The sequence below is a fragment of the Lontra canadensis genome, unplaced genomic scaffold (genome assembly GCF_010015895.1).
Source record: "Lontra canadensis isolate GAN:19392208 unplaced genomic scaffold, GSC_riverotter_1.0 scaffold2, whole genome shotgun sequence".
Lineage (NCBI taxonomy): Eukaryota > Metazoa > Chordata > Mammalia > Carnivora > Mustelidae > Lontra > Lontra canadensis.
The window spans coordinates 60,226,528-60,248,047 of record NW_022630996.1 but is presented as its reverse complement, the minus strand read 5'-3'; the positions used below and the strand labels follow the sequence as shown (position 1 = coordinate 60,248,047).

The window sequence follows — 21,520 nt, the reverse complement described above, 5'->3', positions numbered from 1 at the left end:
CCTTTACAAAGGCCACAGTGGATGTCAATAATATTAGAAAAGAGAGACCTAAGAAAACCAGTGCCACTCTGTGGTATGCTGTTAAATGTCCATGAATACCCTGCCGGTTTATATTTAAGTTGATGGTGGCTTGCATTTTAGTGGTATAGAAATGAATTTGAACACTAGAAATGATAAACTTAGATGTTTCTATGAATGGGCTAATTGAACACCATGTGTCTTGTTTGACAAACACAAACACATCCATTAGCTTCAGCTTAAAAAAAGAAAGAGAAGGACCAAAGGCAAATGGAATATATATCCAGCTTCTCATTATTCTACTTTGGTTTTGGTTTCCATGGGAATTTTTGTGAACACTGAGATGCTCTAACCCTAAATTTAATTTTTTAAGCATGTTGTTTATTGGCTTAATAGAATTGACTAATTTGAGAACTTGGTCCCCAGAGTGTTTTTATTATCGTTACTAATTTTATGATCATCAGCGCTGACTGTTCTGTTTTGTGAGTCAACTGCCAAATTTTTATTACACTGTGTATACTCAAAGGATTATGAAACTTCTGAAAGTGGACATATAGATATTTTCTAATTTGACCACTGAAGGCGTATCCAAAAGGTAAAGATGTGAAGAGGGAAAAGAGAAGTCTCATTAATATGCTTAGAGTCATGGTATCTTCCTTAATCCAGTTGCCTTCGATAAGATGTCCACATCCTGGGGCACATAGACAGGTGATATAAATGGGCGGGGTGTGGGTTCTGTGGAGACTGGTCAGGAAATGCCCTTTAATAAAGGCCAGATGGTGTCCTCACAGCTCAGGCTGGTTGAGCTCATGTGGGAATGTGGACCCAATTTTTCTACATCTTTCAGTTTTTCTTGAAAAGCTAAAAATTCAAGTTTTTATCCAATAGTCTCCTAAATGTTAAATGTTAATGGCTTTGTTAAGGTAGCTGTGGGCCAGATTTTGCCCGTGGGCTGGCAATTTGTGAACTCTGTCTTTGACTCTTAATTTAAAAAAAATTATGAAATACTTTACTAAAACTTCAAATGAAAGAAGAAAGAATCATCCGCTATATCACTGTTCTAACAAATCAGCCTTTGCCTTGTCTACATACCTTTCAGTCCTTGTGCACCTCTGTACATTTCTTGCTACCATGTGTGTTCCTGGATGTAAGGTATAAAATTTTGGATTTTTCTTTTTCCATTTAACACATTATCATAAGCATTATCTGTTGAAAGTACGTTGTGTCCCTATAGGCCTAGGAAATTTTGGTAGAGAAAAAAGACGGAACTCAGAATAGTCTAGTAGTAGCCCGAGTTGTAGGGTTTGTGTGTGTGTGTGTGTTTCTTTTTTTCTTTTTGAAACCAACATGTAGATAAGACTGGAATTGTCTCACTGTATCTGTCTATTGGCATGTTTCAGAATCAAGTGTTTTGTTTTAATAGGGCATTTGGAAACCAGTGGACACTGCTTTCAGTGTGGGGAGAATGGAAGAAGAGGTTTTCATGGGCACCACGCTGGTTTATTTTAGCAGATAGCCTTTCTGATTTGAGGGCAGCACACGTCTTCTCTCATCTTTTGGTTTGAACACTTCAAAAGGTCTTTGAGGGGAGGAAAAAAAGTAACAATAACACAGTTATATAAGATCTAACATTTGTACAAGAGCTGGCACTATATAATTACATTCCTTAGGGGGTCCACTGGCCTATCATCAAGTTAATATATTTGCCTACTTCTATACAATGCTGGTGTGGTGTCATTAATGCTTCACTTCAAGGGGTGAAGTTGGCAGCATTAAATTCCATTACTGACTTCACACTTGGTGAGCTCTTTTGAAAACTTACTAGAGAAAGTTGATTTATGCTGTTAGTGCTCTGGGGACAACAGCAAATATTTCTTCTCCAGAACAGCACTCTTCTTTTCTTCGCCCACTTATATGCCTTTTTTTTTTTTTTTTTTTTTTTTTTTTCTGTAACTTAATGAATCACTTTGGACGAGGTGAATCACAAATCCCAATGAACTTGAATTCTTGATAGGAACATTCTGGCAAGGATGGTCAATAAGAAGTGAATGAACAAATCCCTTGCTGAGCATGGGTTTCACAGGAATGCAAGAAAAATGGCATTGGGGAAATGATGATTCTCAGAAAAACTGAACACAAATTTTGCCTCAGGAGAAGATATTAGGACTAGCTAGGTAAACCCTGCCCTTATTTTGGACTAAGGAAAATTCCTTGTAAATTCATGTTTTTGGTTCCATACATAGATAGGAGAGTTAAATTTCAGAAGAACAGTATACTTCAGTTTTTAAAATTCCACTTGGAACGTATTTTTCTGTAGAAGAAACATCTTTGAAAACAGTTACTATTAACCTTAACACTTCATAAAACACAGGACTGGGAAAAGAGCTTGCTAAATCCTAAGAGTACAATTCTGTCGTCACAAATTTGCTGAAGTGTGTGGAATTTGGGCTCTTTGAAAATCGGAAAATCTTTCAGAAGATAACTCAGAAATCAAATGAACACATCTGGTCCTACGAAAAGGTGCACATATATTCTGTCATCCATGTGCCAGAATCTCAAACCAAAACTGATATTTTCTCTACAGAGCCAAAACTGACAAAAAGTTCTTATGCAACCCCCTAATTTGCAAATTGGCACACTTAATATGCCCTGTTATACTAAAAAGGTTAAAACAAGGTTTTAACAAAATCAAGTATAAAGAAAATTACTTTTATTGATTTTTAAGATCAGTTGAGTTAATGTTTTAAAATAAGCTAATAGGGACGCCTGGGTGGCTCAGTTGGGTAAGCGGCTGCCTTTGGCTCAGGTCATGATCCCAGCGTCCTGGGATCGAGTCCCACATCGGGCTCCTTGCTCAGCGGGGAACCTGCTTCTCCCTCTGCCTCTGCCTACCACTCTGTCTGCCTGTGCTCATGTTCTCTCTCTCTTTCTCTAACAAATAAATAAATAAAATCTTTAAAAAAAATAAATAAAATAAAATAAGCTAATAGAAGTTAGAAATATATAATCATTTTTCAATTATACTAGTGTAATTTAATTTTAAAGGGTCAGTTTGTTTTGCAATTTCTGCTTCTGTTGCCGTCACCTGCTTCTCATTTACAATTTACATTTGTGGAATTTTTCTTTCTCTTAATTTTGGTAGAAGCAATTAATCATTGCTCAGTTAATCATATTGGGCAAAGAACAAACTCTTAGATATAAAAAAAAATCAATTTTATTAATAAAACATTTGAAAGCCTAGTTTTAATTACAGATTTAAAAATCCTGAATATACTATGTACAACTGAAATCCAACACAATATTAAGAGGGTATTATGCTATGATTAATTAGTATTGATTAAAAAATTCAAGGATATTTTGTTTTGTTTTTTAAAGATTTTATTTATTTATTTATTTATTTATTTATTTATTTTTAAGAGGTTTTATTTATTTATTTGACAGACAATGCAAGTAGGCAGAGAAGCAGGCAGAGAGAGAGGAGGAAGCAGGCTCCCTGCTGAGCAGAGAGCCGGATGTGGGGCTCGATCCCAGGACGCTGGGATCATGACCTGAGCCGAAGGCAGAGGCTTTAACCCACTGAGCCACCCAGGTGCCCCGATTTTATTTATTTATTTGACAGAGAGAGAGAGAGATCACAAGTAGGCAGAGAGGCAGGCCGAGAGAAAGGGGGAAGCAGGCTCCCTGCTTAGCAGAGAGCCCCATGCGGGGCTAGATCCCAGGACCCTGAGATCATGACCTGAGTTGAAGGCAGAGGCTTAACCCACTAAGCCACCCAGGTGCCCCCAAAAATTCAAGGATATTTTAGTATAGGAAAACGTGTTGTTGTAATTCAGCATACAGAAAAGGTCCAAGAAGGAAAGAGTGATCATTGTCGGATATAGTTAAATGATACTTGTGAAATTAAAACACCTATTGTCATATTTTAAAACTTTTAAAAATATTAAGAATAAAAATATTTTTTCTCAAAATGATTAGAAATATTAATCAGAGACCAACAGCCTATATCTTTTATATACCAGAGTGAAGCATTTAGTACTATATAGCCCTTAAAGAAGAATGACTTAAGTTTAGTTGAATACATGTCTTTCTTCCGCAGGAAGTGGCAGGTTCCTTGAAGTCAGGGAGTAAGTGATATTTGAGATTGTATCCATATAGTGAGTTTTTGATAAATGTGGGTTGAATGAATCAACTATTATCCTAATTTTTACAGATGAGGACACTGAGGCACAGAGAAAACAAGTAATTTTTGAAATTCACACAGTGCTAGGTTTTAACCCAGACAGACTGATAGAAATTTTCACAATCTATACCACTACCCCACATGATGTCTGACAACAATTGATATAAGTGATATATACATGACTGACCCCGAAAGATATTATTAGGATTAAATAAATTAATATCTGTAAAGCACTTAGAAAAGAGTCTGTCGTATACTAAGTATATGTGAGTTTTAGCTCTTATTGTTGGTTTTTTCTTTCTTGCAATTTATTCGTCATGCTTTTCCAATGGAAAGAGATAACATAAAACATGTTGGTGTCATTTTCAAATTTGATAATGCTCTATGTTCATACAAGTAAGTATGTGAAAACATTGAACATGACAAGGCCAAAGACAGATTGTGGTCTGTGTCCCTGGAGACCACTTCTTGGGTTGCCCAACTCTTAATGCCTAACCTTCATATATTCCACCAGAAATGATTATCTAGGTAATAATAATCGTTCGCCCACATTTATTCTTCTCCTTCCCATGAATTGCTCATGGAGGGCTTTGCACTAGGGCCCTTCTCATGTTTAGTCAAGATTCCTTATTCTTCTCAGTGATACAGCTAAACTGAAGGCCATACTAGCCTGTACAAATCTAGGAAAGTGTGTCGACCTCGTCAAGGTCACCAGGCCACCAGTGTGGAGGCAACACCCTGTCCCAAACCTGATTCAAGGAAGAAAATTTTCCAAGTGATTTAAAAAATAAAGCATGTGTTAATTTGGTAACATATTATATAATCTACAATTACAATAGGAGCACATATCCTGCAACATCTTTAACAAAATAGAAGGGGAAGTTGCTGATGTCTGTCTGTGGTGAGAAGTAGCATGGGGGATGAAGATAGTAACGGAATTAATTTCTATTTTCTTTTTTGACCATTTGGGCTTGACACTTCATTAAGTTCTACTTTCCAAACAATTGGGACATTCAAGTCCCCCCCCCATTTTATTTTTAATAATCTCTTATTATTATGGAAACAACAGTGCCTTTTATACAATTAGAACATATGGACAGGCCAAAACTAGAGGAAAAAATTTTTTTAAGATTTTATTTATTTGACAGACAGAGATTACAAGTAGGCAGAGAGGCAGGCAGAGAGAGAGAGGAGGAAGCAGGCTCCCTGCTGAGCAGAGAGCCCGATGTGGGGCTCCATCCCAGGACTCTGAGATCATGACCTGAGCCGAAGGCAGAGGCTTTAACCCACTGAGCCACCCAGGCACCCCAGCGGTTAGCACTCTTAATACCTTAGTCTGTATTCCTTCGCACAATGTATATGTCATCGTGTATATGGTAAATGATGTCATTGTATAAACTGTTGAATTTGCTTTTCTAATCAAATGCCCCTCTTTTTCCATTTCAATATGTTCTCATCTTATGTAATGTCTGTATTATTTTCAGCTTTCCCCAAGTGCCCCCCACATAATCGTATTGTATTTAAAATAGATTCCCGTCCTCCCAGAGATCAGTATCTATTAACCAGAACTCTTACATGCATAGATTTGCTTTAGGGAGGTAAGGCCCCTCCCAAGGGATCTTCAGGGCAGAAGAAATGTCTTCTGAAGCACTTCACAGGGGAACAAAGGTACCAAGGTCATTCAGGCTTTCCGCCTCCTGTGCACTGGAGATTAGAATTCGGAACCAAGGAGCAGATGCCTGCAGACCCTGTGCTGTTCAATTTAAACATTAGGCTTCTATATAGTAAATATTATGTTTCATGTTGATAGGATACTTTGGTAAAATTTAAATATTTGATAAACTCTGTCCCCGATCTACCTTCTAGTGAATGTAAGTAAGGAAATGAGACTAATGTGTTTGTAGTCAAACTCTGTGGGCAGCACATGGTTATCACTTTCTTTTCTCCGTGATTTCAAGAGAGGAAGATGTGCTGAGAAGCGACACCACCTTATTGCCCAACAGAAAATCCTCAGGACTTTCATTTGTATCCACAATTGGATTTCATAGGATTCTCTAGTACTCCATAAGCCTCAAAGGACTTTTGATCCTTTTTTGGTGAAAACATCACCATCTTCTAAGGGACTCTGATGAATCAGAGGCTAAAGAGAAGACTCTAAGGTTTTGGTAAAGGTGAAAAAGTATAATAAAATAATGTAAAACATTGGAGGACATTTAATAAGCCTATAAAATCTTTATATACACATTTAAAAAAAAAACCTGTCATTATGTAAAGAGAAGTTGATAGATTGCCACTAATTTAATTGACTTCAGGAAGGCCGATATCACCGATTACAAAACTTGTTAAAAGTCCGTCTCCTTGGAAATTAGAATAAAAGACACACTATAGGATTTTCTTCTTCTGTAGCTCATTAGCTGGTTGAACATTTTTGATCTCTTACTCCTCTGTCTTCAGGAGAGCACTCTGTAAAAGCATCCACACATGGTTACAGGATCCAGTAAAAGAGGGGCTGCTGAGCTTTTTTGTCGAGAGACTGCTTGACAGCAGATCCTCTGGGAAAGATCTGGGGAAAACATGTCCTTCCTCCATGGTGGGAAATCTTAGATTTCACTTTGGCTCCAGCTCAGATGGGGTTCGTGCACAGCTCACTGTGGCTGGTGGCAGAGTTCCACATTAGGACTCGGATATTAGTCAACAGAATGAAGATTCCCACACAGTATACCAAGAAAAAAATTTTTGAAGAACCCAATAGAAGTATGTATTGCACTATTCTAGTTTTATTTCTGATATCAGAAGATCTTATCATCATCACTGTCGTCCTAAGTAAGGAAATAATTGAAGTTGGGAAGTAAAACATTAGCTCATTTCAATGCCATCCTTAATTAACTGACATCATGTAAATGACAGTGACAGATTGAGTGATACGACAGATTTTTAAATGTTCTTATTATTCAGCGGATTACCTTTGGAAACAGCACTTAGAAACATAGGTGTTTGGGGGTAACCCCAACTGGAGACTTGCTTTCTATTTGGCACTCTGCTCACACAGGCCCAGACCATTTTCTGTATCTGATTAGTGCCTACTGATTTGTTTGACAGAGAAGCCTCCTGGAAAAAGCATTCAGACACCCTGGGATTCAGGGAAGTTTGATGTTCTGCCCTCGAGCTGTCTCTCCACCTTAGAGGAAAGAATGGGAAGAATTGCGTTTCGGTGCAGTTGTTTCAAGGATGAAATAAAGTTGCTGAGTTCATTTGGTAGAAAAGATAGCTGGACTGCTTTTTAGTCTCCGCGCAAATCTCAGCTTGGGAGAGATGAAGGATTTTAGGCCAGACATGACCCGATTTATTCTTTCATTTTTTAGTAAAATGAAAGTAAAAACTATTTCTTTAGGAATCAGCTTGCCCTCCTTCAGCCTTCACGCCCATCAGCAGAAATGGCAAGTAAAGAACATTCCTTTGTTTCTTCTTTTATCCACTCACTCACTAAATAGTTGAGGATTTATTGTGTGAAAGATACAGTAAATGTTAGACCTGCAAGGAATATAAAGATAAGGAACTCTTCTCACTTCTAAAGAGCCTGCTTCCAGCAAATTGACAGATTTAATTTGAAGCCATCTAAGGAAATGTTGCTAAGTAATTACAGCTCTCAAATATTTGTACTTGGAGAGATGAGCAATAATGTCATAAACCATTATTCCCAAATCATCGTGTAATTAATTTGTAGTATATTCATTTGGGACAAGTGGTTCTGGTTCATTACTACCCTACATAGAGTCTTGACACATATTTGGTACTCGGTAAATATTTATTAATTTGCATGTCTGCATGTGCGAGCACATGTGCGTGCAGTGCACAGCTTGCAGAACACTGGGTGGGATGGGTGCAGGTTGAGTTAGAGGGATGAGAAGAGAGGTAAAGCAGCCGTAGCTCAAGGTTGCTGGCCCAGTTGTCCGAAGGTGGACGTTGCTGAAGGGGAATTCCCAGCAATGGTTATAGGACTGAGGTATAAGGCAGGGACTTTGTCACAGAACCAAGGCAGAAATCTAGTCACTGGACTCAGGGCAAAAAGTCAGAGTGGGTCCAACACACTGTTGGCTTGATGTTGATGTCCTTGGGCTTTATGACCGTGCTCATTACTTCCTGTAGGTCATCCTCAGATTTGGTCTTCAATCCAGGTTTGGGGCTGTAGATTAGTATAGAGAACTGCAAAATAAGAGGCCCAAGTATATCTGTATTCCTGTCCCAGAGAGAGACAAGTTATTTCTGAATGAGGTTATTGAGGACAAATATATCTTGAGAGTATGATATTTGAGCTGGACCTTAAAGAATGCATATGCTTTGGGCAAGTGGATTTGGGAGAAAGAGCATTCCAGATGATGGGAAAAGTGTCCACAAAGGGAAAGGCTAGGGGAGCCGTGGGAGGCAGAATGCATGTGAAGGAGCCAGTGGGAAAAGAGCTGAGTCTGAGACAAGGATGCCGTTTGTCATAGTTGCCATCCTTGGCTCCCACACCGAGTGGCTGTGTACTGAATTCATGGGGTAACTCGTTACGAACACAGGTACCTAACCACAGGTCTAGGTGAGGTCTGGGACACTACTTTTACAATGCTTTCAAGGTGTGAGGACTAGTGGGCAACTATTGGTCTGACATAAATGCCTGAAGGTCTAAACTAAGGTTGCAGGGTGGAAAAGGAAACAAAAGAGGAGACGAGAAGGGTAGAATGGCTCTGGCGTGCAGATGGGTATGTCCAAAAGGCATGTGAAAAAGTGGACTTGGAGCTCAGTGGTGATAAGGCCTTTGTGGTTATTTTGGACAGAAAATGGAGAGACAGCTGTGGGGTAACCAGGGTTAGAGTATAGAGATGAGGGAAGGAGTGACCCTGATCAGAAGTGCATGGCTTTATGGGGATGGAAGGAATAGGGTCATGTTAAAACTGGCCATGGACTTTAATGACCTAGAGGCTCTCACCATCATATCATCATCCTCATCACCATCGTCACCTTCATTTTTGTTATTATTATTGCTTGTGATGCTTTATTTCCATAAGTTGAGTTTCTGGAGGTAAAACCAGTCCAGTCCAGGAACAATTCTATGTTAATGGTTCTTGCTGCCCACTGGTGTACTGCTTTCCAAAAGAACTATACTGATTTTAAATGCCTCCAGCAGTGCATGTGAGTGGAGTGTTAGCGTGACAAATGACAGAGTTCTTAATTACTGCTTTCCAAATATTTATCAGACATCACTTTCTTATAACCAAAGAAAAGGTTAAGGCAAAGACACTCTTCAGGGAAGAATTTCAAAGCTTTCTACTCAGAGGTTTAATAAAGATGGAAAGAGTGGAAACTAGCAACTTACTAGTTGGTCAGAGCTGAAGAGGGAGAAGTTAAACACTCATCAGGGAGCAGGGTATAAGTAACACACACTTCATGTCTTCCACTCCTAAGTTATACTCTGAACAAATGGCCAGGGATTATTGTTATTTTGGATTGGTTTTGAATATTTACTTCTATCTAATAAAGTGAAACTGAGCAAAAAAGCTGAACCAAGGGAGGGAGAATTTTATAAGAAATTAGTGATGAATTGGTAGAAAGTTTAAAATATAAAGTTTGGTTAGTCTCTGACTAGGTCAATGCTAACTTCAAGAATTTTGATGTTTTGTCTATTTTTTTTTAAAGTAACGAAAACCACATTGTCTCCCAAATTATAAACTAAATATTACATGGTAGGCCTTTCTAGATGAGATGCCGAGGGCTACATTGGCTGGTATATTTAGGGTCACATTAGTGAATGGTTATTTTCCATGGTGTGGGAAGCTTCTGTAGCTAGTATTTTGAAACAAGGCTGGGAACCATCCAGAACTGCCAGTCCAGCTGTGGGACCATACAACCATGACAAGGCTCCTTAGTCCAGAATAGATGGAGAATTATTGGGTTATCCAAGATCTGTACAAACAGCAGTTTCCCTGTGCAATATCAGAAATCGTCCCTTAGATCGTCAGAGAGTTAACCTAAGAAATAACCTAAAACTGATGAGTACAGACAAATGCAGCACTTAAAAATAAGCAAATAACACCAGGATGATTTTCCATGTAGGAACAGCAAACAAAATCTAACTGATGTACTTAAACGAAGATGATGTCAATCAGAAAGTGTTTAGTTGGGCATCCCAGTAACGGGATGGGGGTAGGGGAGACTGATAATATGGGGCTACATCTGGTCCTGTGGAAGGAGGTGGACATGATCGGTGGTAGGGCAAGGCCAAGCTGTAGGAGTAAAAACATTCAGATGCACTTTCTCCAATCCCAAGGACCCTGCTGGTCTTCGGGCTTCCCAGGAACTGGCCTTCAAGGAGAGAAGGCTTTATCGGGCGTGTATAAGTGCTCTCCCTGGCAGTTACTGTTCTCATGATAAGTTGGTAAACTGATGTCTAAAACATAGCAGACTCTTAATTAGACCCAGGAAACCAACTCAGCGGCTGAAGTCCACCAAACCAGGCCTGGATGAAAATGAGTTTATGTCCAGATCCTCACCCCAGCCTTCCAAAACCAGGTTGCATGGAATCTCTGATCTTTTCAGAGGGAGGGGGTTTCCCTGCTGTGGCTTCCATGGATGATCAAAGTACAGTCCAGGGCCTGGCTGGCCGGCACAGAGTACACATTCATCGAAAGGAAATGATAGCTATTGTTATTATTAATCGTTCTTATAGCATTTGTTTATTTTTTTTTTCAGCTAACATTTATTGAAACTTTAAACTGTGCCAGGCCCTGGGCAAGTAATGACAACTATTTCCTTTTTGTACTGGTTATCCCCATATCATTACATATAAATATTCATACGTCTCATTACTTCAGTAAAATGTAAGATTCTTAAGTGCCCACTGGTATACTGCTTTCCCAGAGCACACCTGTGTATGTTTTATTTTCTGCTGTGTTCTGCTAAATTATTTATACATATTTTTTATCTCTTGATAAGAGTTGTAGTTTCCTTAGAATTCTTTTCATCCTCTATCACAGTATTTTGCCTATTAGGTCTTTAATAGATATTTATTGAATAAGTAAATGAATGCCCTTATCAAAAATATTCTCTCCCTGCCTGCACTGATTGGTCCATTCCAGAAATGACTGAAAATGAGAACTGATTACTATGGTAAATAGGGTGATTTCTATATGAAAATATTTTGTGGGAATATGTTATGTTCACTTATGTTTATTTACTTATGATTTCACTCCTTTCATTAAAAAAAAAAACCATCTGGCATGATTTCAAATTGCCCAAGAAGGTGTAGGGGAAACCATCATTTTATTTTCAGTGATACACTAGCTTGATACTAAGATGTTTGGGAAGTTAAGGTGTATGTCGATTGGTTATAAAAGTATACCAATTGGAGAAGAAAGAACTGAAAGGCAGTTTAATCATCATCTGATATTTTCAAATATGAGGCAGAAAAAAAGCTTTAAAGGGTCTCTGGGCTGCCTCCTCCTTTTGCTGAGGTCAGAGACTTTCCTCAGGACACACAGTGGAGCCGAGCCCAAATGCCTTCCTCTCACCTCCCGGAACAGGTGGGGTCCTGTCCAAGGTCCTGCCATCCATAGGGAAGTTTCTCTGCAAGCTTGCACAGAAGGAATTCAGCAAACATTCAATACACATTTAAAGGTGACCCTTGAGACACAAACAACATTTGCCCATTTGATGTATTGGCTTTAAGTGCTTTTTCTAAGAGAAAGTGCGTTCTGTACAAGCCTGACCACCCCACAGATAACAACGGGAAGAATGAGAAGACGATAAAACTAGCATACTTGATTGCATCGTTGGCTTGACACCTTACCTCGCTGCTCATTGCTGATGATGACTATTTCTTTCACCGAATAATACATGTGTGACTGGGGGGGCAGGACTGCGGTGGGTCGGTTACAGAGACCACCTTGGTTGCTCTGCCTGAATCAATGCCAACCTCGGACTGCTGATCTGTCGACTCCTTAAGTGAGGGATTCTGATGGAATCATCATTTTTACTTCTTAAGCATACATACAGTGAGTTCGGATGAGCTGTCCGATAAGTAACAGGACAGCCAGACCTCCTGGGAGCGGCTGCATTCTTCACCTGCCTGGCAGAAGTGGAAAAGGTCAAACAAGGTCATCCCATCCGAAACCTCCAGGCAAATTGAGGGCAAAGTAGCTGACCCCACCCCTTACAGGGGAATGCTCCTCACAGCCAGCTGGAGTCAGAGGTTGCTGCTCTGTCTATAGCCAAAGAAATGCCCTTAAAGATGAGAGGTTTGATCCCCAGGGACGTGTGAACAGCCGCCATGAATCACTGTAATGGAGTCTGTTACTTCCACTATTTATAACCATTACATTCGCCAACAAGGGGAAGGAATCCGTGCCCAGAACCTGGAAGGCCTTGCTTTCTTTGAGCAGAGAAAGAGTCAGGAGCAGGGGTCCTCACCCTTGGCTGCACATTTAGAATCACCTGGAGAATTTAACGAAATACAGATGCTTGGGTCTCACTCTGCACATTCTGATGTAATTGGTCTGAAAGGGGCCTGGGCCTTAGGCCAGGCTTGAGTTAATCATGGGTTTAGAGGCTGACATATTTGAGGATCAGTGACGCTGTCTCTTGCTGACTAAGGAAAGCACTAGTCTGGCCCAGTCATTCTGCAAACGTGGCTCCAGGATCAGCTATAAGCCTTACCTGGAAACTTGTTAGAGTACAAATGCACCCTTGCCCTACTGGATCAGAATTTCTGGGGTTGGAGATCAGCGTTCCATATTTTAGCATAAGCCCTCAACATCATTCTGATCCCTGTCAGAGTTTGAGAACCACTGATCTAAGTCAAGACCTTGCTACTCCAAGTGTGGTCTGCAGACTGGCAACATCTATAATCCCTGGAGCCTGTGAGAGCTGTCGCAGACCTACTAAACCAGAATCTGCATGCTCAGACGGTGTTCCCAAGTACGTGTGTGTGAACTGAGATTTGAGAAGCGCGGGTCTAAGGAGTAGCGGCAGGTTAGTGTTCTCTCTGGACTTGAGTTGTCAGGTTTCGGAACGTTCCTAAGAGGATAGGAGCACAGCTAGAGCTGGTAAGGGCAGCTGTGACCTGCATTCTGCTGCCTCAGGAAGAGGAACTTAAATGGCATCTGTCACACACGTAGGGTTTGACTCAGAGAAATTTCAATAGTAGATAAGGGGTGAACATGGTAGTAAGAAATAAAGCTACTTTTTTTTTTTTGAGATTTTTATTTTATTTTATGTCAGAAAGAGAGAAGGCACAGGCACAAGCAGGGGAATGGCAGGCAGAGGGAGAAGCAGGCTCCCCGCTGATCCTAGAACCCTGGGATCTTGACCTGAACCGAAAACCGACCCCTAACCAGCTGAGCCACCCAGGCATCCCGAAAAGCTTCTGTTTATCAAATAGTTGCTTGGAGCTTTGTAGGTATAACTGCGTGTTATCCCCGTAGAAAATCAGAGAAAGACCATCCATCTATCCATCCATTCATCCATGCGTTGAACGACTACTGTGTTATGTAAGTGTGGATGCCGGGTACTTTTCTAGGTGCATCTCTGTAATCTAGGGATACCCCCACCCCCATTATGAGGCTCAAATCTGGATCAAACAGCAAACGGTAGTACATAAATGGATGTATAATACAAAAAACCACAGGTGTTATGAAGAAAGGAAAGCGGTGTAAGGGGAGGGGATGAAGGAAGTGCTACAAAGTAGTGAGGGGAGGAAAGTCTCTCTGAGCAGATGGCATTTGACGGAAGACACACAGACACTCTTAGGGGGGCAGGACATCCAACAGGACACAGGGAGGGAGGAGAGCCGTGGTTAAACGTAAGTTTGGAAGATGGCCACAGGTCAGGTCAGCCTAAAATTGAATTGTCTCATAAGCCATGGTAGGTCTTCACAGACAAGGAAGACGAGGAGGGCTTCTCAAACTTCAGGGTGCCTGCAGATGGCCAGGACTTTGCTGAACCGCCGTGTGCAGTCAGCGAGTCTGCGGTGAGTCTGCGGTGAGCCTGTAACCCGCGCTTCTGACAAGCTCCAGGAGAGGCTGGGGATCCTGGCCCATGGGCCTTGCTGAGATGAAGCGGAGGGGACAGGGTTCGGGACAGCTTCCTATATGCACTCTGTTTATAGAAGAGCTGCTTTATCCCCCTTTATTTTGAAGGAGAAATAACATGGAAAACTGAATGCCTTGCTAACTGGTGAGACTTTGTGTTGTCTCTTGTGAAATATTTAAACAATGTAAGAGACCCCCGGCATCTTGAGACAAATGTTATCAGTGATCATCTCAGTGTAATATATAAATAAAAAAACATCAAAATACCCATGAGCCTCAAAATCCAGTGCGTTGTTCTTGCAGTAACGGACCTGAAGAAAACAGAATTTGAATAGGGGAACCTGATGGCAGGCTCCACCTGGCCTGACCACCTCCCCCAGACGCTCTGGCTCTCACCCATTTGCCGCCTTGCCTTTGGTTCTTTTCACCCCATGGGAGATGCTTGGTGCTCCCAGGTGTGGATGGGCTCTGGGGTGTCCGAGAAACATGAACCAGTTTACATTCTCAAATCAGTCCAGCTTGAGTAGAAAACAGAACAAAACAAAACAACAAAAAAGGGGTGAGGAGGTATGTAGAGTTTGAGTAGTTAGCTCTGGGCTTCCCTCCGTGAAAACACTCACAGCTTCCAGTACCAAACAGACATTCAAAGGGAAGGACGATTCCTCGCTTTCTTTTGTCACTTGATATTCATGGGGTCTTCCTAGCACCTGGGGATGGAGGGGCGGGGGGAGTGGGGAGATGTTCTGTGTATGTACTGTATATGCCATTGCCTTGATGAATGACATGGTTTGCTTTGGTTTGTTTTCCTCCCCTTTTGTTAATTCTCTGTGTTCTTTTTCCTTTGTGCTGCACGATTAGGACCCTGCAGTGGGACACAGACCCCTCAGTGCTCCAGCTGCAGTCAGACTCAGAACTTGGGTATATGTCTGCTCTTTTGTTACTCCTTTTATTATTTCTTTGCGACCCTTGTGTTCAAATGCTGGAGCTGTCATTTCCCAGGTTTTCCCTCCTTCTGTTGAGCTTCCAGTTGGATAAGTTTATTTCCTTCCATTAGTTTCCTTATATTGTGAAACCTTGAAGAAAATCTCTCTTTGTGGAAAACACCACAAAAAGGTGGCTTTTGATTTCTCCTTCTAAATTCCTATTATCGCAAAATGTTACTTTCCTGAAACCAAGATACAAACATACACCCACACCTCGGCTTCAAGCTGGGGCGTGCACATTCTGTGGTGGGAGCTACACTTGACTAGATCCTAATCATCCTTCCCCCTCTACTAACAAGTTGCCTTGGGTTAATTTTTGTTTAAAATTGGTATTAAAATGTCCTGTCGTTGTTCGTTTCCTTTTCTTTTCACTTTTTTGGGGACTCACAATAAGCATTTAATTTAAACTAAGTTTGAACACATGAAGATTCCTGTTTAAAGAAAAAGCAAATTTGTTGCATTTCTCAGTATTAAGAAGTTGCAAATATTCTATGATGGATGAGGTCTTCTACATTGTAAAGATTTTTTTCCCCCCTGAAGGAAATGTACTGTCCCAGGTTAAAAGATAGCTCCAGAATGGAAAATTTTCCCCCAAAGAATAAAACACACAAGTCTGTCTTAGAAAAGGAGTTTACTTCTCTTGTAAGATGGGAGTTAGCTGTGGGGGTGCATAATATCTTTGCAACTGGGTGTTTGTACCAGCTTATGCTTAAGCTCAGGAGATCCCGTCCGTTTGCGTCTCTTCCCAACTTTTCATTCAGTGAAATCCGCTTGAAATCAGCCATGGTGGGAGCAGTTATACCGTAACAACTGGCAAATGTCACAAACCAGGGGCACGCTCCCTTGTTTTCGCAGCCGTTAAGAGACATTTGCCAGTATGCCACCGGGTACCTCCGTATGTGACTAGCACATTTTATTACAGTGTTTTACAAGAGTATCATTTTCCTTCTTTCTATATTTAAGCCAATGCATCTCAAAGTGGGCCTTTATTTGTTTATTTAGTTATCACTTATTTTGAATTCCTGAGATTCCTGGGCACATTATCTGTGGGTTTCTATCAGTGTCCATGCCTACTATAGGTGGACACGAGTTGGAGGACTGTCAGGACGTCAGGTTAAATGTCATCTGCCCCCTGGCCCTTTGTGTATGCGAGAGTTCTCAGCAGACTCACAACACTGGTAAACCAAGGAAATACTCTAACACTTCAGGTAACTGACAGCACTCTTCCAACATCACTAAATTCTTGGCTATTTAGTTCTATAGTTCATTGTATATCATGTTTCAATTTTTATTATTTGAATAACCAAGAAATATGGCTTAAATCAAGCAAAGGAACGTGAACATATAGTGTGTTACAATTCAGAGGAATTTCAGAGTGCAGTCCTTCAGTATTTCATTGTGTTTTTTAAAAATGGATGATGGAACTGGCAGAGACTCTAGCCTATGCACTTACCAGATTTTTAGACAGATTGTGGCCTTGCTAAATTACACTTGTTGATGTGGAACAGTTGGGAATTATCCCATTTAGATGTGTTTTCCAAGCAAAAATTCAGTTGACTATGCAGATTAAAACTTGTGACTTATTCTGGGGAGATGGCATATCTGTGGCTCCCACCTTGCCTGCCACATTGTACTTCAGATCAGGCCCAGTGAGTCAGAGAGAGATGAGAGATGAGATTTTCTCAACCACGGAGTGGTCAATGGTGGAAAGCTTGTAAGGAGCATGCAGAGAATATTTGAGAGAGGAGATTATTTTAGTCAGATTACAATTTTAAAATACCAATTAATGAAAATTTCCCATTTCTGATAGTCCTTACATGCAGGGCAGCCTTCCCCTCATACACAGTTTGATAAACTATACTTCAGGCAACAAGATTTTTCTAGAGATAATTTTATTTCCTCTTCTTGATCCTTGGCATGGGGTTGATCATAGCCCAGAGCTTCATCTGTCACCAGATTGCTCTTTTAATTTAAATATAGTGGACATTTTTAAAAACAGCTTTATTGTAGTATAATTGACCACAAAATAAGCACACACATTTAAAGTATTCAACTTGATGTAACATGTGTGCACATCTATGAAACCATCACCATGACCAAGATAATAAACATATGCATCATCCCTGTAAGGTTCCACACACCCCTTTGTTATCCTCACACTGCTTCTCCCCATCCCCCAAAACAGCTGATCTGCTTTCTGTCACTATACTTTCATTTACATTTCCTGGAATATAGAATAAATGAAACCATGTGGTGGGTATGCTTCTGACTGACTTCTTTCACTCAATAGCTATTTTGAGGTTCGTTCATGTGAGGTGTGTATCAGTAGTTCATGCCTTGTTCTGCTGAGTGGCCCATCATATGGACAGGCCGGTTTGTTCATCTGGCCACTTTTTGATGTGTATTTGGGTTGTTGCCTGGTTTTCTGCCCATTACAAATAAAACTGATGAACCTTCATGTGCAGGTCATTTTATAGACATACACTTTCCATTCTTTTGGGCAAATATCACCAGATTGAATGGCTGAATCATACAGTGGATGTACATTTAACTTAAGAGATGGTCAAGGTATTTTCAGAGTGGTTTTAGTGTTACACATTCTTACCAGCAGCACATGAGATCCTCAGTCCCTCCCCATTCTTGATGATACTTGATTTGGATTTTTTTTTTAGTTATTGTTTTTTTAACCACTATTAAAGGAGTGTAGTAGTATCTCATTGTGGTTGTAATTTGCATTTCTCCAGTGACTAATGGTGTTGAATATCTCTTTATGTGTTTCTTTGCCACTTGAATATCTTCTCTGATGAAATGTCTGCTTAAATCTTTTGCCCTTATTGTTTATTTGTTTTCTCATTTAAGAATTCTGGGAGTTCTTTACATATTTTTTTAATTTATTTTTTCTTTATTTAAATTCAATTAGCCAATGTACAATACATCACTTCTTTACATACTTTGTGATACAAACCTTTATCTGATAAATAGTTTGTAAATATTTCTCTGCATTTGTGGCTTGTCTTTTTCATTCTCTTAACTGTGTCTTTAAGAAAACAAACCTGTTTAATTTTGACAAATTCCAACTTACAAATTCGTTCTTTTATGGATCATGTTTTTGGTGACATAATTTCAATATTCAGGGATTTTTTAAATAGGTGGTAGAATACAATCTCTTATGAAAGCATTTGAGTTTGGGATTTTATCATGGGGGAAAATTTAAAAATACAAATTCAGTAACTTTAATAGTATGGACCTATTGAAGTGATCTGTATTTTTCTGAGTGAGCTTTGGCAATTTGTGTCTTTGAAGTAATATGTCCATTTTATCTCCATTGGCAAAATTATTGACCTAAAACTGTGTTTGTATTCCTTTATTATCTTTTAAATATCTGCAGAATCTGTAGATATTGTCACTTCTCTCATTCTTGATATTGGCAAATTTTGTCTTATGTCCTTTTTTCTGGTATGGTAGAGATTTATCAGTTTTATCATATTTTGTCTTATGTCCTTTTTTCTGGTATGGTAGAGATTTATCAATTTTATTGATCTTCTTAAAGGACCAGCATTTGGTTTCATTGATTTTCTATATTTCTCTATTTTCTATTTCACTGATTCCTATTCTGATATTATTTCTTCTGCTTACTTTATATTTAATATGGTTTTCCTTCTTAAGTTTCTTAAAGTGGAAGCAGAGGTCATTGACTTGAGATCTTTCTTCATTTCTAATATAGGTGGGTAGTGCTATAAAATTACCCATAAGTACTACTTAGTGGCATCTTGCAAATTTTGGTATATTTTTGTCATTTTGATTTAGTTCAAAATAGTTTCCAGTTTTCCTTTTTATTTTGTCTTCAACTGATGAGTTATTTAGAAGTACCTTATTTAGTTTCCACCTGTTTGGGGATTTTCTATAGATCTTTCTGTTACTGATTAATTCAATTCAACTGTGGTTAGAGAACATATTTTTTAAAAGAGTTATTTGTTTACTTATTTGAGAGAGGAGGCAGGAGAGGGGTAGTGAGAGTGAGAGAAGGAGAGAGGCAGACTCTGCGCTGAACCCAGAGCCTGACATAAGGCTCAATCTCACAGCCCTGAGATCATGACCTGAGCCAAAATCAAGAGTCAGCTTCTTAACCTACTGAGCCACCAGGTGCCCTGAGAACATATTTTGTATTATTGGTGTCCTTTAAATTTGTTCAGACTTACTTTATGTTACTGAGATTCTTTGGATCGTTTGGTGTACAGTTTTCAACAAATCTAGAAAAACCTGACCATTAAATGATGGTCAAATATTTAATTTTTTTTCTGTTCCTGCTGCTCTTTTGGGAACTCAAATCACATGTATATTACAGAACTTGAAATTTTCCCACAGTTAGATTGTTCTATACTTATTTTTCTTTTCTATCTGTGTTTTATTTTGGATAGTTTTCCTTGTTTTATGTGTGTGTGTTCACTATTCTTCTGTTTTTGCAATATTTAGTATTCCATCAAGACTACTGAATGAATTTTTAATTTCATACATTGTGATTTTCAACTCTAGAAGTTCAATTTAAGTCTTTAAAAAAAAACTTACATGTTTCTACTTAACTTTTTAATACTTGAAATACAGTTTTAGTAACTGCTTTGATAGCCTTGCTTGCTAGCCCATCATTTGTATTAGTTCTGGGTCAGTTTCAATTGACTGACTTATATCTTTTCATTATAGTCATTTTTTTCCCTGCTTCTTTGCAGGTCTGCTTATCTTCTTTGGTTGATGTCAGATATTGTGAATATTAGTTTGTTAGGTATTGAATGTATTTGAATTTCTATAAATCTTCTTGAGATTTGTTCTGAGGTACAGTTAATTCACTTGGCAATGGTTTGATCCATTAAAGTCTTTCCTTCAAGATTTGTTAGTTGGGACTGGAGCAGGGCTCAGTCTAGGGCTAATTAGTTCCTGCTATTGAGGCAAGACACTTAACACGGGTTCTACACAATGGCCCCTAAATCTTGTTTTCTAGCCAAGTGGGAGGGAACAGGTACTAATCCTGTTCCTGTGTGAGTGCCCAGAACTCTTACCTTTGATTTTTTCAGATAGTTCTTTCCTTGGCCTCAGATAGTTTCCTCACATTACTTGTACTGAGTCAGTACTAAGCTGAATCCCTCAAAGGCAACCCTTAGAAGATCTTTGGAGTTTTCTCTTTGTGCAGTTTAACTTTCTATTATTTTGTCCTGTCAATTCTAGCCACTTTGGTCTCCCTAGACTCTCTGCTCCATCTCCTGAACTTAGGGAGCCTGGTAGATTTCATGTGGATTTCTTCCCTGCAACATGGCCTGAGAATTCTCTCAATGCAGTAAGCTGGGCATTTACCAGAATCATCTTCTGTTTCCCCTCTCTTGTACATCACAGTTCTTTGTTGCCTGACCTCCAGGAGCTTACAAACTGTTGTTTCATTTAAATTGCTGCCCCCCTCCCTTTTTTTGGTTATTTCAGGCAGAGAGTAAATCTGGTTTCTATTACTCTAACTTCGTTAAAAGCACAAATATTGTGTCACTTGATTCTGATTTGTATATTATCTTGTATGTTTACTAGATCAGTAAGCAAATGGCAATGTAGAGAAATAAGGGAGATGATAAGGCATTCAGAAAAAAAAGCCTCAAGAAAATTACAAATAAAATGAGAATGTAAGTTTGACTCTGGTGTTTTTTTATTCTTTTGCTTTTTGTTTTTTTGTTTGCTTGTTTGTTTGTTTTGCTTTTAACCAGGCAAATACTTATGACAGCACCCAAAATGCTTTACTCTCTTAGGCTATTGTGATAAATCAAGTGAATTGAAGATGATAGAAATAGAGGATGAAATAAGAGGATAAAAAGAGTAAAAGGTCACAGAATAGAAAAAAAAAGTCGGAATAGGCTGGGAAGTGAAATTTGGGGTTCCAATAGAGAAATTTGAAAGAGGGATTATATCTCAAATATTTTTGTTGTTTTATGGGGAAAACTTAGGTACAAATAGCACCGTGAGATTGTCCGTCTTTAGGGAGATGTGCTGAGTCAGCATAAAGGGTGTGGGGCTAGGATGGAAGCAAAGATGCTCCATGATGAATAGACATCGATGAGCAAATGGTATTTTGTGGCCCTTCACTCAAAACTTAAACCCAATAACATACAGGACTGTTTGGTGCCTTCTGATTTTATTGACCCCTCACAATTATATTTCCTCCACATCATAGTATATTGAATTACTGGTGGAGTTTTAAAAATATTTGGAAGCAAATTGAGAATGAGAAAAAACTGAAGCTGTGA

At 39.3% G+C, this 21,520-nt stretch overlaps 1 protein-coding gene across 6 annotated transcripts in view; it reads left to right on the top strand.

Annotated features, from left to right (window-relative positions):
• The window catches only part of DYNC1I1 (dynein cytoplasmic 1 intermediate chain 1), a 296,927-nt gene that overhangs the window by 42,045 nt on the left and 233,362 nt on the right, over window positions 1–21,520 (top strand). For all 6 annotated transcript variants that reach the window (XM_032874683.1, XM_032874675.1, XM_032874700.1 and 3 more), the window contains exon 5: window positions 15,121–15,180. In XM_032874683.1, coding sequence (XP_032730574.1) covers window positions 15,121–15,180 — 60 coding nt within the window. The remainder of the gene's footprint in view (window positions 1–15,120; window positions 15,181–21,520) is intronic.